Source organism: Brugia malayi, assembly GCF_000002995.4.
Source record: "Brugia malayi strain FR3 genome assembly, contig: Bm_v4_ChrX_scaffold_001, whole genome shotgun sequence".
Taxonomy (NCBI): Eukaryota; Metazoa; Nematoda; class Chromadorea; order Rhabditida; family Onchocercidae; genus Brugia; species Brugia malayi.
The window spans coordinates 22,311,766-22,324,623 of record NW_025062479.1 but is presented as its reverse complement, the minus strand read 5'-3'; the positions used below and the strand labels follow the sequence as shown (position 1 = coordinate 22,324,623).

General features: G+C 32.3%; 3 protein-coding genes across 3 annotated transcripts; 1 reads left to right on the top strand and 2 right to left on the bottom strand.

Annotated features, from left to right (window-relative positions):
* Positions 1–196: 196 nt before the first annotated feature.
* On the bottom strand, positions 197–961 carry Bma-eif-2beta (eukaryotic translation initiation factor 2 subunit 2, putative; the record flags this gene model as incomplete). Its single annotated transcript, XM_001893798.2, has 1 exon — positions 197–961. One exon carries the CDS (start codon positions 959–961, stop codon positions 197–199), a length of 765 nt encoding a protein of 254 aa, XP_001893833.1.
* A 1,544-nt stretch (positions 962–2,505) lies between these two features.
* On the bottom strand, positions 2,506–10,823 carry Bm2279 (IBR domain containing protein; the record flags this gene model as incomplete). Its single annotated transcript, XM_043075765.1, has 19 exons — positions 2,506–2,675; positions 2,900–2,985; positions 3,232–3,356; positions 3,645–3,754; positions 3,846–3,991; positions 4,117–4,177; positions 4,385–4,595; positions 4,878–4,960; positions 5,043–5,207; positions 5,302–5,451; positions 5,643–5,755; positions 6,140–6,298; positions 6,503–6,647; positions 6,865–7,064; positions 7,644–7,837; positions 7,956–8,134; positions 8,608–8,795; positions 10,289–10,412; positions 10,706–10,823. The coding sequence occupies 19 exons, from the start codon at positions 10,821–10,823 to the stop codon at positions 2,506–2,508; spliced, it is 2,727 nt and encodes a 908-aa protein (XP_042931699.1).
* A 1,225-nt stretch (positions 10,824–12,048) lies between these two features.
* Bma-snr-7 (small nuclear ribonucleoprotein G, putative) lies at positions 12,049–12,704 on the top strand (the record flags this gene model as incomplete). Its single annotated transcript, XM_001893796.2, has 2 exons — positions 12,049–12,198; positions 12,615–12,704. The coding sequence occupies 2 exons, from the start codon at positions 12,049–12,051 to the stop codon at positions 12,702–12,704; spliced, it is 240 nt and encodes a 79-aa protein (XP_001893831.1).
* Between the last annotated feature and the right edge of the window lie 154 nt (positions 12,705–12,858).

Sequence of the window (12,858 nt, the reverse complement as noted above, 5' to 3'; positions counted from 1 at the left end):
GAATTCTTTTTTCTTTTTTTTGAAAAGAAATATGAGTCAATGAAAAAATAATAAAAGAAAAAAGTCATTATTCGTTGAAAATATATTACTATTCATCCATAAATTTAGAATTCATTAGAAGGACATGGAAATGAAGTAATTTTACTCGTACTCCTCCAAATGCTATGGAATATAACAGAGAAAGTTTTTATGTAATTTATTTACCAGCAGTAGCTTCTGCAGCGCGCCGCAATGCAGCACGTTTTCCTACCATAGCAGTAAATCCACTCTTAATAGCAGTGACAGAGCATCGACTACCACAAGTTTTACATTCCAAGAAAAACAAACGTGTATCTTTCGTCAATTCCGTCTCGGAAGACCTACACGTATGACAAGCAACATATTCTTTAATGTATTTTCGCAAAACACTTTCAATATGCTTTTGCTGGAAGCGTCCTTTAACGATCAAACAACTGTTACCATCAATTGAACCTGTTGTACCCAATTCTGCCAACAAAAATTGCAGCACATGTTTTGGTTGCCGTTTCAATAATCGACAAATTTCAGCAAAATTAGCGAATGCTGTCTTTTTGCTACCAGCACGAGCCACTTGAGGTGGTTTCATCACGAATTTCTTCTTTTCACCAGCTGCCAATTCCGGATTTCGTTCACGCATTATACCAAAAACGAGCTCCAACAGTTGTTCATACGTATAATCAGGCCATGCACTTTTTGAATCAATAAGATTTGATAAACCAGCACCTGTGACAACTTCCGGTGCCTCTTCCGGAAGTTGTTCCTCATCAACAACAGGTACTTTTGGTGTTTTTTTCTTCTTTTTCGGTCCCAACACCAGTTCTTCTGATTCTCCAACTGGAGCTACATTTTCGTCTGCTTTTGGTGTTTCATCATCCAATACGATTGGCTTCTTGGACTTCTTTTTTTTTCCTGTCAAATCAAGTTTTAAATCATCATCTGCCATTTTCACTGCTTATGAAACGAAATCTGAAATAAAAAAGAAATTTTCTTTTTTTTTTCTGAAAAAGAAAAAAGAAAATACAACAAACAACAAGTGAATGGATGATGCTTTTGCTATGGAAAACCGGAAGCCTAACATATCTTAAAGATGAAAACGCCTTCAAATTACTTTCATAATCCTTCAAAAGATCTAAAACGAAAAATCTCCTTGTCCAATTAAGACTGATATCTAACGAAACGAACTTTACAATCACTAAAACAGTTAGTCTAGTATACCAAGGCATAGATGTTACTCAAAAGTAATTACTCAAAAGCAAATCAACTAATAACTTGCACAAAATGCATTGTAACAGTTGATATCTTCGGATTTTATCAAACAGATTAAAAATATTACCTTAGAAATCTCTGAACACAAAGGTAGGTAACAATTTCCAACAGTCTTTGACCAGTTTATCACAAATGTGCTTCCCACTTTCGTTAATGTGCTATAACATAGAAATTGATGTAAAACAAAATAATTCTTCCATAATTTTTCTATACCAACGCTCATTAAGTCATCAGAATATAGAAATGTTTTCACTTTGTCAACATATCAAAATGACCATCTGGAAATGAGATTTCAGAAGGAACACCTATTCCATTTTATAAACCATTAATATTTAATGACTTCTCCTTACAATTTTTCTTTGAGGTCAGTATATTTAATCGATGGATGAGAAAACATGGAAAAAAAATCGTACAAGGTCAAAATTCTAACACTCCTCACCCATGCATTAGAAACTTGAAATCTGAAGCCTAAATATCAAAAATGGAACAATGTCAAAAAATATTTTCCATGGAATTGAAAACCTGTCTTAAAGAAAATGAACTGCAACATTTATTTAATAAGGCGTTGTAAATGATAATTTCTGTGATATAAATAATTAAAGTAAAGTGGGGAACATGAACTTGCATTCTGAACAATGAAAATATGGCAAATTGAGAGCAGACAAAATAACATAATATTCCCGTAATTAATTCCTAATCTCTGATTTTTATTGTTTGTTTTTTACCAATTCATCTTCACCAAAATTTAACTTAGCTTCCATTGCATAGTGTTTTGTACGAAGTACTGCAGAAGCTAAGTTACACTTATTTCACGTTCGATAGGCCTAAATAATACATTATATATATCCAACAATTAAAAAAATAAAATAAACAAATCCTACCACAGTTTTTAGTTTAAATTAGTATAGTAGTATGCATAGTGAATCTTTTTTTGATTGAAAGCGAAACGAGAACAGAAGAACAGAAACATCCAACATGATAGTACTATGTGACATAATTATAATCGAAGTGAACAGTACATAACTAATTAATTATTAAACAGAGAAAAATGCAATGTTTATTGAATGAAAGTCCAAATACCCGCAAAATTTATGTACAGTAAGACTAACAAATCAACACACCTTATCATGATATGGAAACGAATATAAAGAACTTTGAAAGGGACGATAACGAAAAATAGTCGAGAAAAAAAAAGTATAGTAAAAAAAGATAATTTTATTTTCAACGTTTGATAAAAAGATTTGAAAAGAAATGTCGTTTATTCCTCACATCATTGTTTTCATCATTACTATAGTCTGTTTTCATGTTTATCGCAATGGAATGCTCTGAACCGGAGGACAGTGGACGTTGACCACTACTACTCGAACATGCATCAATGTGACTATGCGTATCTGGAAAGAAAAAAAAAATGATGATAAATTAAAGAGATTGCCATAAGAGCTCTTTCAGAAATCTCTTTAATAAATATATTTAGTATGCGACAGAGAATAAGTACAGAAGGAAATGTACAAAATGACTGATCAGAGAAAAAATAACAACGCTGTAAATTTAAACAGTGATAGTTTGTACTTTATAGTATAACTAATTCTTTATTTAGAGGTAAAGAAAAACTCACCGACATTATTTGTCATTGCATTCCTCTGAGTTGAATGGCGCAAAACCGAACGGAAATTAAAATTACTGATCTGCTGAACATCCGATCTGAAAAGTTTCTCAGTTTTTTAACCTTTAAGTTACCAGTGTTCACGAAATTGAGCATGTATGAAAATATAGTAGAAACCTTCTTCTACTTTTTGATTTCATGACAAACTACGGAAAGAGAACAGTTACTTGACACACGTTGGTTATAATATTAGCTCTTTTATTAACTGCTTAATTAATTGAAAAACAAATGTTATCTGAAATATGAAACAAAAATTATCCTAACATAAAATTCTTAATTCTTACTCTTTTTCAGATTCAGTAACAATATCATCCGAGACGATTCTCTTCATAGTATCAAAAAGAGCACGGATATGAAATCGATCAGCTTTTGAATCAGTAGAATCAGTTGAATGAGAAGAACGAATAATCTAAACAATATCTTGTTACTACTACCTTTCGAATATTACGAAATCAAAATATTTTAACGCTAAAACATTACCGAAAGAATATGTGGATATCAGGAAGTTTTTTGTCACTTCCTAAGAAAAGGAAAGCAGCAACTTTTCATGCCGGACATTTCATTATTCGCAATGCTTAACATAATAAACATAAGCAAGTTTATACAAGTAATCATAGCAACACTTAAAATACACCTTTACAAGGATATTATGATGGATATTAATTCAAATAATTTGAGTATTAGAAAATTTCTTTACCTGACGAACTTTAGTTGAACCTGAAGATGACTGCTTTAAATCTTTATTTGAATCGCTAGGTTGAGGAATGCTTTCGTCAACCATTAATACCAATTCTTCAGAATCACCACCTGCAAGGATACAAAGTACTTTCCAATTTTGTCTAAGTCTATTCAATTCAAGTAGTATTAGCATTTGTAGTAAGCTCACTTAGCTTATTACCTGAAGTATTCTCAGTAATGAAATCACATTTTATATTGGAATATGTTTGCGCAACCCGATGTGATGCCATAGCTCCATTTAAAGAAACGATGTTCGCTGCGTGACCACGACGTTTGCAAACGCCACCCCATGACATAGCATCTTCCCTATAATTACATAAATTTATTTAGTGAAAATCGTGTAAAATTTACTCCAGAAATCCATTATATTAAACATACAATTATTTGCATTAAAATAAAATCCTTTAAAGTTTGAAGGAAACAATAAGTACCGAGTACAAGTAATTGTTTCTTGCCCATTATTTTGCTGATTTTCACAAGAGCGTTCATCACCTAAAAGTACTGAGGATTTACAAAATGTTCAGAATTGAACCTTCTGACTTGATATATTGTCAATCAGTTTACGCTTATGAATATTTTCATTGAAAAGATACATGTCATTTAAATAAACAAAACATTTATATCCAAACACTTTACTTTGACTTGCCATTTTATTTACTAAACATTTTCAGCTTAACAAATAACAGATGACTGAATGACCTGATTTTGAAAGATCATTACAAGCAATCGCGTGTTGTGATGATGGACTCAGGTCTCGTTCGCGGCAGCACATCTGTGTTACAAAAACACGTCCACTGGCACTATCAGTGAGAGATTTGGCGTCAATAACCGAACCTGATAAAGCAACAATGCTTGCTACTTCTTCACAATAACTCACCGCTTCTTGACCAGAACATACTGTTTGCAAACTCTGTAATCAATAAAATATCACTTATTTTTTAAACTTATTGTTAATTTTATTCTTGATTTTTCCTATTATAACCATTATCAATCCTCGTTATAAACAGTAATAGAAACTGAACAAAATCTTCCTTTTGAAAGATGATCGAAATAGCCAGTAAATAAAAATAATATAAATGATTCAATTTATATTTTTGCAGTGATAACTTAAAAATTTAGTCCCCGAAATTGCTCTTTCTATTCTAAATGATCCACTAAATCAATCTGAAAGCATGAATAAATTGAACTTAACCTTATCATCATTATATTGCGAACCAGCCATAGCTTTGGTGCTCGCTTCTTCATAGTTGTATTTTTCGCCTAAACTATTGATCCCTAAAAGTTTACAGATTCGAATGAAAGAAATAAACATATCCAATTATACATCGTCTTCCAAATAATGCAATAATAAATTTACCTGATTCTATACTCGGCCTACGACGACATAATTCGGCCTGCACTTGTAGACGATTAGGCATCTGCTGCGTACCGGACAAAGCACTATTTACAGATATTCTGGTAATGACGGATGTACCATCCTGTCGTTCCATATCGTTCAGTAGTGGAGATTTTTCATGACTATCTGCAACAAATATAATCGCAAATTCATTTACCATATATATGTTTCATATTTTAAGTGAAAAAGCAGACAAAAAATGTGCAACATCAAAACTCACGCATATTCATTTCATGCCAAATCTCGTCATCATCAAGATCGTCTTGATCTGGTTTTGATGAACCACTACCAACACCACATCCACCATTTCTACATAAAGAGAGCGGTACGACACCATAAACATAAGCTAGCATAATGGGAACTCCCACACCTGAAATATAAACCAATGAACGGTGTACCTAGACCTCCTATAAAATTAATAAATATATAAAATGTCAAGAAATAATTCAGAATCTGTGAATTCATTAAACTGAAATGGTTTAAAAAAAAAATCAAAGGGAAAACATTACAACTTTTTGTAAGTTGAAAAAGTATTATTTTTACAGCAATAAGTTAACTAACCAACAGCCATCACCGCTAGAACTGGACTAACGACTAGTGAGCCTATTACGCTTCCAGCCGTTAAACAACGTCTACGAATTTTAGTTAGATGAGCAAAGCGCTGATTCACTTTTCTAAAAATATCTTAACAAAATAACTTATTCTGATAAATATTGAATGCCACTAAACATCTATGGTCATCGACAAAAATATTGCAATAGAGTAAATGAAACACAATTATTTAAGAACAAATGACAAATTCACTCCTACATATTTCGACATTAGGAATCTGAGATTTGATGCACACGTCGATCACTTACATTAAACAGAGTGAGAATAAAACTGGTAATTAAAAAGAAATTGGTCACTCGAGAGACATTTATGTGAGATCGGTCAACAGTAGATAAGATTGAGATGGTTAGTAACTAAGCTATAAATAAACTGCAGATTTTTGATACTTACTGGTTTCGAAGAATCAAGTAACTTTTAATATAATAAAAAGATTAGGACCGAATTACCTTCCAACAAATACGGGTACACCAAAAATTATGCCTGGTATTGCCAAACCTGCAATCAGTGCAATACCAACAGGCGCACCAATCAAAGTTCCAACTTGACATAGTAATTTCTTCTTTCTGGTCCAAGGTTTTTTTCCCCAAAAAGTGCAACCTGTAGGACTGAAAGAATAAGAATTATTCAGCTTTTCCCTTCTCATACAAAATTTTTTAACTTATGGAGAAACTTGAAAAGACACATATCAATAAATTACCAAATAAACATAACGTTTTGTGGTTTAGTTTTTCTATACAGTAGCCTAATAACACTTTTTTTGAATATTTTGTTGGTCAATATATCTAAAATAAAATTTATGAATTATCCACCTCAGGTAATGTAGATCATTGATTTCTCGCAAACAAAGCCAACAGAATTGAGCGCTGCACATCGCACACACCATGTGATTGCATGAACCATCATTCATCTTAACAATGTATGTACGACATCGAGGACACGCTTTGATATCTCCACCTAAATTCAGTCAAATAAGAAGTCTGAGAAATAAGAATGAACAATACTGTCATCATAATGCATTTCTACAATATGAATATGAAATAAATTTCAACTATAAAAAATGTTTGCATAAACAGCACTTTAATAGTGATTTGCAAGTAACAAGCGAATGTTATGATTTGAAATGAAATGAGGATTAATAAACTTTCAAGATATAAAAAATTAACGTTAGTACGTTTGAGGGTGCTTTCTTGTGTAGCCGAGAGTTGTGGTATTGCTCGTCGATATATTTCTCCACGCTCCTTACGAGCCTCATCACAGGTTTGACTGGCATGCCATGGTCCTTTGCAATGATAACAAAAAAGTGCACCACAACCGGGACGTTCACAGCGTAGTTCCGGACAGGCAGCACATGCCGTTGCGATAACCGCGTACCTAAATTTGGGTACTACTTCAGACTAACAACCAACGTAAAAACCTTAACTGTGTTTGTCTAAGAATGCATTCATATTTTAAAGAATTTTGCTGCCATTCAATGTATCGTTTGGTGATAGCACTCTTTCATGCTAATTACATGATGGAAATCTATAATAACTAGCAAAATTATTTCTGCTAATTTTTGTAAAATTCATTTTTCTAGAAATTAACGGCAGTTTTTACCTAAGATCTACCACTACTTGACAGTGTCTACTTAAATGTTTAAAATGTTTGGAAGCATACATTGTCATTCATACTCACGTGGCTATTTCCATTCATACCGACTACATATTCCAATTTAATTTCATAACGGATGTTACTAACAAATATATAATGTTAGATATGCGCTTGAGTAAATTTTTTTTTTCATAACAAATAAATACATTCTTTTAGTTTTACTGCTACGATTAGCTCTTAAAAACACCAAAAACAAAAGGGAAGCAGAATTTCTCTTCCTGTATACCTACCAATAATCAATACAAATTCCATATTTCCGAAATTGAAGAAAATCTCGAGATTGAAAAATAGAAAACTAACGTGCAATCGGGCGCTGGACACCATCGAGTATCTGGATCCATCATTAATACACGCCTCAATGCAAATGTTTCGTATTTTTTGATTAAATCAGGGCAATGTGCCATTAAGGAGTAAATATCCGTTGGATGAAGCAACTCACTGCATTCCGGACAAGTTAATTGCACCCTGCTTTCCATTATCTCCACTTGCAAGTACTGCAAACAATTTAAAATCTTAAACTAAAATAATGAATTCCATAATTGCTAGAGATTATGAGCCTGTGTAATGAATCTTGGCAAATCAACAGAGATGTCTTAAGCAAAGTAAACTAACCTGTACAAGACAATTTTTACACGACCGATGATTACAGCAAGAAAGACGAGGAAAGTTCGTTGAGGGTTGTCGAATGAAACATAATGGACACTCCCAATATTTTCGAATCGGAGCAGAAGAATTACTCAATAATGAGTGTTGTGGTACTGGTTGTAATGAACTGGTATCGGGTATAACCACTGCATCAAAACAAGAAGATTCTTCATTAATGCTTTCTAATGTTCTTTCAAAATCTATTTTGCTACCATTAACACCAAGACCTAATAACTAATAACAATAAAAAAACATGATGTCTCCTCTTATAATTTCACCCATCTCACGAAACTTTTCTCCTTACTACTACGTATAAATTGAATAATCTATTCTCAAATTGTATGGAATTAGAACAAGTATATTTGTATGAATCAGAACTAATCAACAAGGATATTCCGTCACGATGAATATATGACAATAATTGGAGAATATTAAAGGATGGCCATATTTCTGCAAGCTTCATCCAAGCCAAATAAAATGTTCCTTCTTGGTTGAAAAAAGAGTGGGCTTCTAGCGATTTAAACATAGAATCGTTTGGTATCTTTTTTTCCAAAAAAAAATGCAGTCCAATCACTAGATATTTTGTTACCGGATATATCATAAAATGCAAAGAACTTACCTTGTTCATCTTCATTATTCGCAAATTGCGATTGCCCACCGACACTTGATGAACAACTATCCTGGAGAATTCGGGAATCTAACTGTGGTACCGAGCCAGCATTTGCACTAGATAATGAACTATCCTTATTTATTTGAGTCATTTCATCGACACCTTTTGATGATGCTATATCTACTACACTACTGCTTCTGAAACGGAGACAATTTTGCTAATTTTTCATTGTAAATGTGTAATGGAGAATCGGAAACCAATTTCGAATGGAGACATTTCCATAACTTCTTTATAAATTTTGCTGATTACGCATCGGAAATTTTTCAACATGTTCAGTAAAACAAAGTTAAATAGTGATCCAGTAAAAAAAAGCTAAGGTTTCCATTTAAGATCTATATAATCTTCAGAAAACTGGCTATTCCTTGTTAATTATAGACTTGAACTAATATACTAATATAATATAATTTTAACTTCTTTTAATATGAATTTTTAAAACAAATATTGAACAGTAAAGAAGAAGTTTCTGGAAAGATACGATATAGCAAAATCTTAATATGAGAATATTGTGTTAGTCTATATTCAGCAGTAATTAAAATTATTAATAAAATGCCGATTCATAATTATGCAGAGTACACATTCAATAAAAAATTCATCAATAGAACATAAAAATCAGGAATAATGATGTACCTACAGAACAATAATCCAAATAAATTTTTTCCCCGATAAATCAAGATCGAAAACAAAGCATTCTTCCATAAACGGTCGCTAAGCGTTAGATCATTCAACACTGACGAAGAGCGAATAAATTTAGCAATTAGAAAATCTGAGGAAAAAACATTCCATTCAGCAAAACATACATTTTCATAATTTAAAAAATCAATTAACGATATAGACTTCAGACGATATAGACACAATATATACTAATTACCATAATCATCAAACGATTGGTGTCACTTATTCATTAGCGGTAAATAAACCAGAACGATTTACCGAAATTAAAAACGCTATTCCACATTATCGTTTAATAAAGATATATATGTTTGCGTAATTAATTGCTTGAATTGTTAGGTCAACTACTAATAACAATAAGTGCTCTGAGACGGACAGAGAAATTTAGATATTTGGAGGTAACTGTTCCATTTTCGCTTTATCCAATCTTGTCTACTATTCAGCTTAACCCCTCCTAATTCTTATCCTGGTAAAGAACATTTGGAAACGTTAACTTTACTCAAATGTTAACTCATGACTCCCCAATTTCCTTATTTTACAATGTTTCGCTTTTGAAAGCATATAACCGGAACAAAAATAATGGTTTCAAGGTTATTCTGCAAGAAAGAGTAACAGTTTAATAAGAGTTAGCAGTTAAGAACAAAAGAGAAACATGACAGAAATCCACAACTTTGCAACGAAACTGAATATTGTACCTTATACTTGCTCACCTATTCCGATGAATCAAACTACAGATAAGATTGTCAAAAAGTAATTTTAGAGGAATCGATTGGAAGCAAAGTGAGACTACCATTAATGAAGTTAGCTAGCCATACTCCATATGTAGGTATGCAAAATACTCGACTTATTAAACTAACAAGCAAATAATAAAAGTTCTACTGCACATCACGTGCTTTAAATATATAACAAATAAAAAAACGATGAATCTTGGTAATCCATAAGAAATAAAACGGACACGAACCTTTTATATTTTCGATGTGATCCACCATGAAATAACGATGCAAAATTCAATCTAGACGGCTTCGCGTGAAACCACTTCCCCTTATCCTTCTCATCACTTTTCGCTATCTCACCACATTTTTCTTCTGCAAACAAAACAATGAAAAGAACAATGTTCAATCTTTTATAAAGAATAATTACACAGCTGCCCCTAATGTATGGTTCAAAATGATCAAAAAATTGATAAATCTTTTCAATTACTTTTTTCCGCAATGAAATCTCAAAATAAATCCCTTCCAAGGAAAAACAATTTTCCTGACAAATTTCTCTAGCTGGGAAGAATATAAAAGTCTGCTCCTCATCCTATAAAAACAATGAAAAAGAAAAAACGATGAATTGAATCGGCTAAGTACTTTTCCTATAACAATTTGCTCCTTACCGATTAAAAGTGGTGAAGTATTTAAAACTGAAAGATTAACATCGCTCAGCAAAGATACCGAATCATCACAAATCTCTATACATTCTGTAACAGTTCCAAGTGTCTTCTTCTGACTCATCAATATCGATTCTGTGAAATATATATCTATGAACGCTGCATATATAAGCATTACATTAAAATTTACACACATAAATTCCATAAATTCTCAATACTACATTATTCTCGAATATTTGAAATGAACAAAATAGATGTTAAATGCTAATGTATTTCAGTCTTATTACTTTAAACCATAATAAATGCACAAAATTATCAAAAAAAAAAAAAACACGTTGAATAAGGCAAAGACAATATGTGATATTACTGCAAAATTGATACTATTTTGTCATTTAAATATAAATTTTAAAAAATAATGAAAAGATGTTAACATAAGAGATGAGTCATTAAGCTACTTTCTACTAAATCTTTTAAATTTATGAAACGTTGCATGAATGTTGCAAATGTTGCAAAAAAAACACATTACAGCATTACATTTTATATCTTTCAACGTACTCTAACTACCTTCTTACACTTAACTAACACGTGAAATACGCTGGAAACCCTACGTGAACCGTCCGAAGCACACTTGGAAAGCGCTCATATCCTCCGATGCGCTAAATGCTATGAAAGAATGGAAGGAACACTGAGCGGATAATATTACAGCTGTCAGAGTATCATAGATTGAACTCTTCCACTCTAGTCACTCTTCATTATCCGTTCTCATTTTTGTACATTTTTTCTTTTTATCTCTCTTCTTCACGCATTTCTTTTCCTCTCTTTTCTTTTTATTTATTTTAAGGATTAAATACGCTTAATGTCATAAGAAATCTTTTGCTTTCTATCTTACATGTTCTTTACTCTTTCTTCTTGTACTGCTCTATCTTTTATTATCTATTTTTTTATTTCCTAATCCTCTTACTATCTCTCTTATCTTCGCAGCTGCAACATTCGATGGGTTCTTGAAAGGTTAGGCTGGGAGGCAAATAGCCTGTAATCGCTCCATTTTCATTTCAGTATTGGCGGTACCGCGGTGTCTCGGTCCATCTTATCGCGGAGATGTCTTTAAAGTTGTGAAGGTTATTGGACTGTGCAGTCTTATGAGAATAGCTTGTTACTGAAGGTTTCATCGGGATATCCTGATTTCTCCTAAAATTTTGTGATCTCAATTCAATGCTCCTAAACAACTGATTTAAAAAATACTTTATTTTATCGTCCATATGACTTTTCGTCATTTCTGTTTTGTTAGCACTTGTATTCACGCTTTTCCTTTTTTAGGTTTATTTGTGAAATTAAGAAGGAACCGCAAAATGAGTAAAACGCATCCACCCGAATTGAAAAAGTATATGGACAAACAAGTTGATCTGAAATTGAATGGCAATCGTAGTGTGTCAGGCATTCTTCGAGGTTTCGATCCATTCATGAATATTGTTGTTGAGGATGCTGTCGAAAATTTAAAGGTTACATCTTGTCATTTTTGCAGTTGTTTGAGTTGTAATGTTTAATTGATCGTTTATTTCTCCATTTCATAAATTTGTATAGATTAAATTTTTGCTATATTTGATCTCATAAATGAAGTCTCCACTATAAATATAAAGGTAGTAGATCAGCTGATACAGTTAGTTAGTGATTGTCAAAAGATAGAAAGCAGACTATTCGATATTAATATTCTCTGTAAATGTTGCGAATACTGCGTAAACGGATGACGAATTTTAGTTGACTTGTTGGAATGAGCTCATTACGTATTGCGTCATTTTTGATTTCGCAGACGCAGATTATTTTCTATATTTAGAAAAAGTATCGTCTTTGACATGAGGTTCAGTAGCAGTTCTCCCAGATTGCAGAACTGATAATTGATAAAAATTTTGCATTGCAGAATGGCGATAAAAACGAGATCGGAATGGTTGTTATTCGCGGTAATTCTATAGTTATTATGGAACCCAAAGAACGGTTGGACCAACGATAAACTTTTCATGAGCTTTTTATTATTTTTGTTGCCATTTGCATTTCGATATTTTTTGAATTGTTTTTTTATTTTTGCAATAACATTTATGTTTGATTAAAGTTCTTGTCGTCTAGTAAGTTGGCTTTACAGTTTTAGTTTTCATTACTTTAACGGC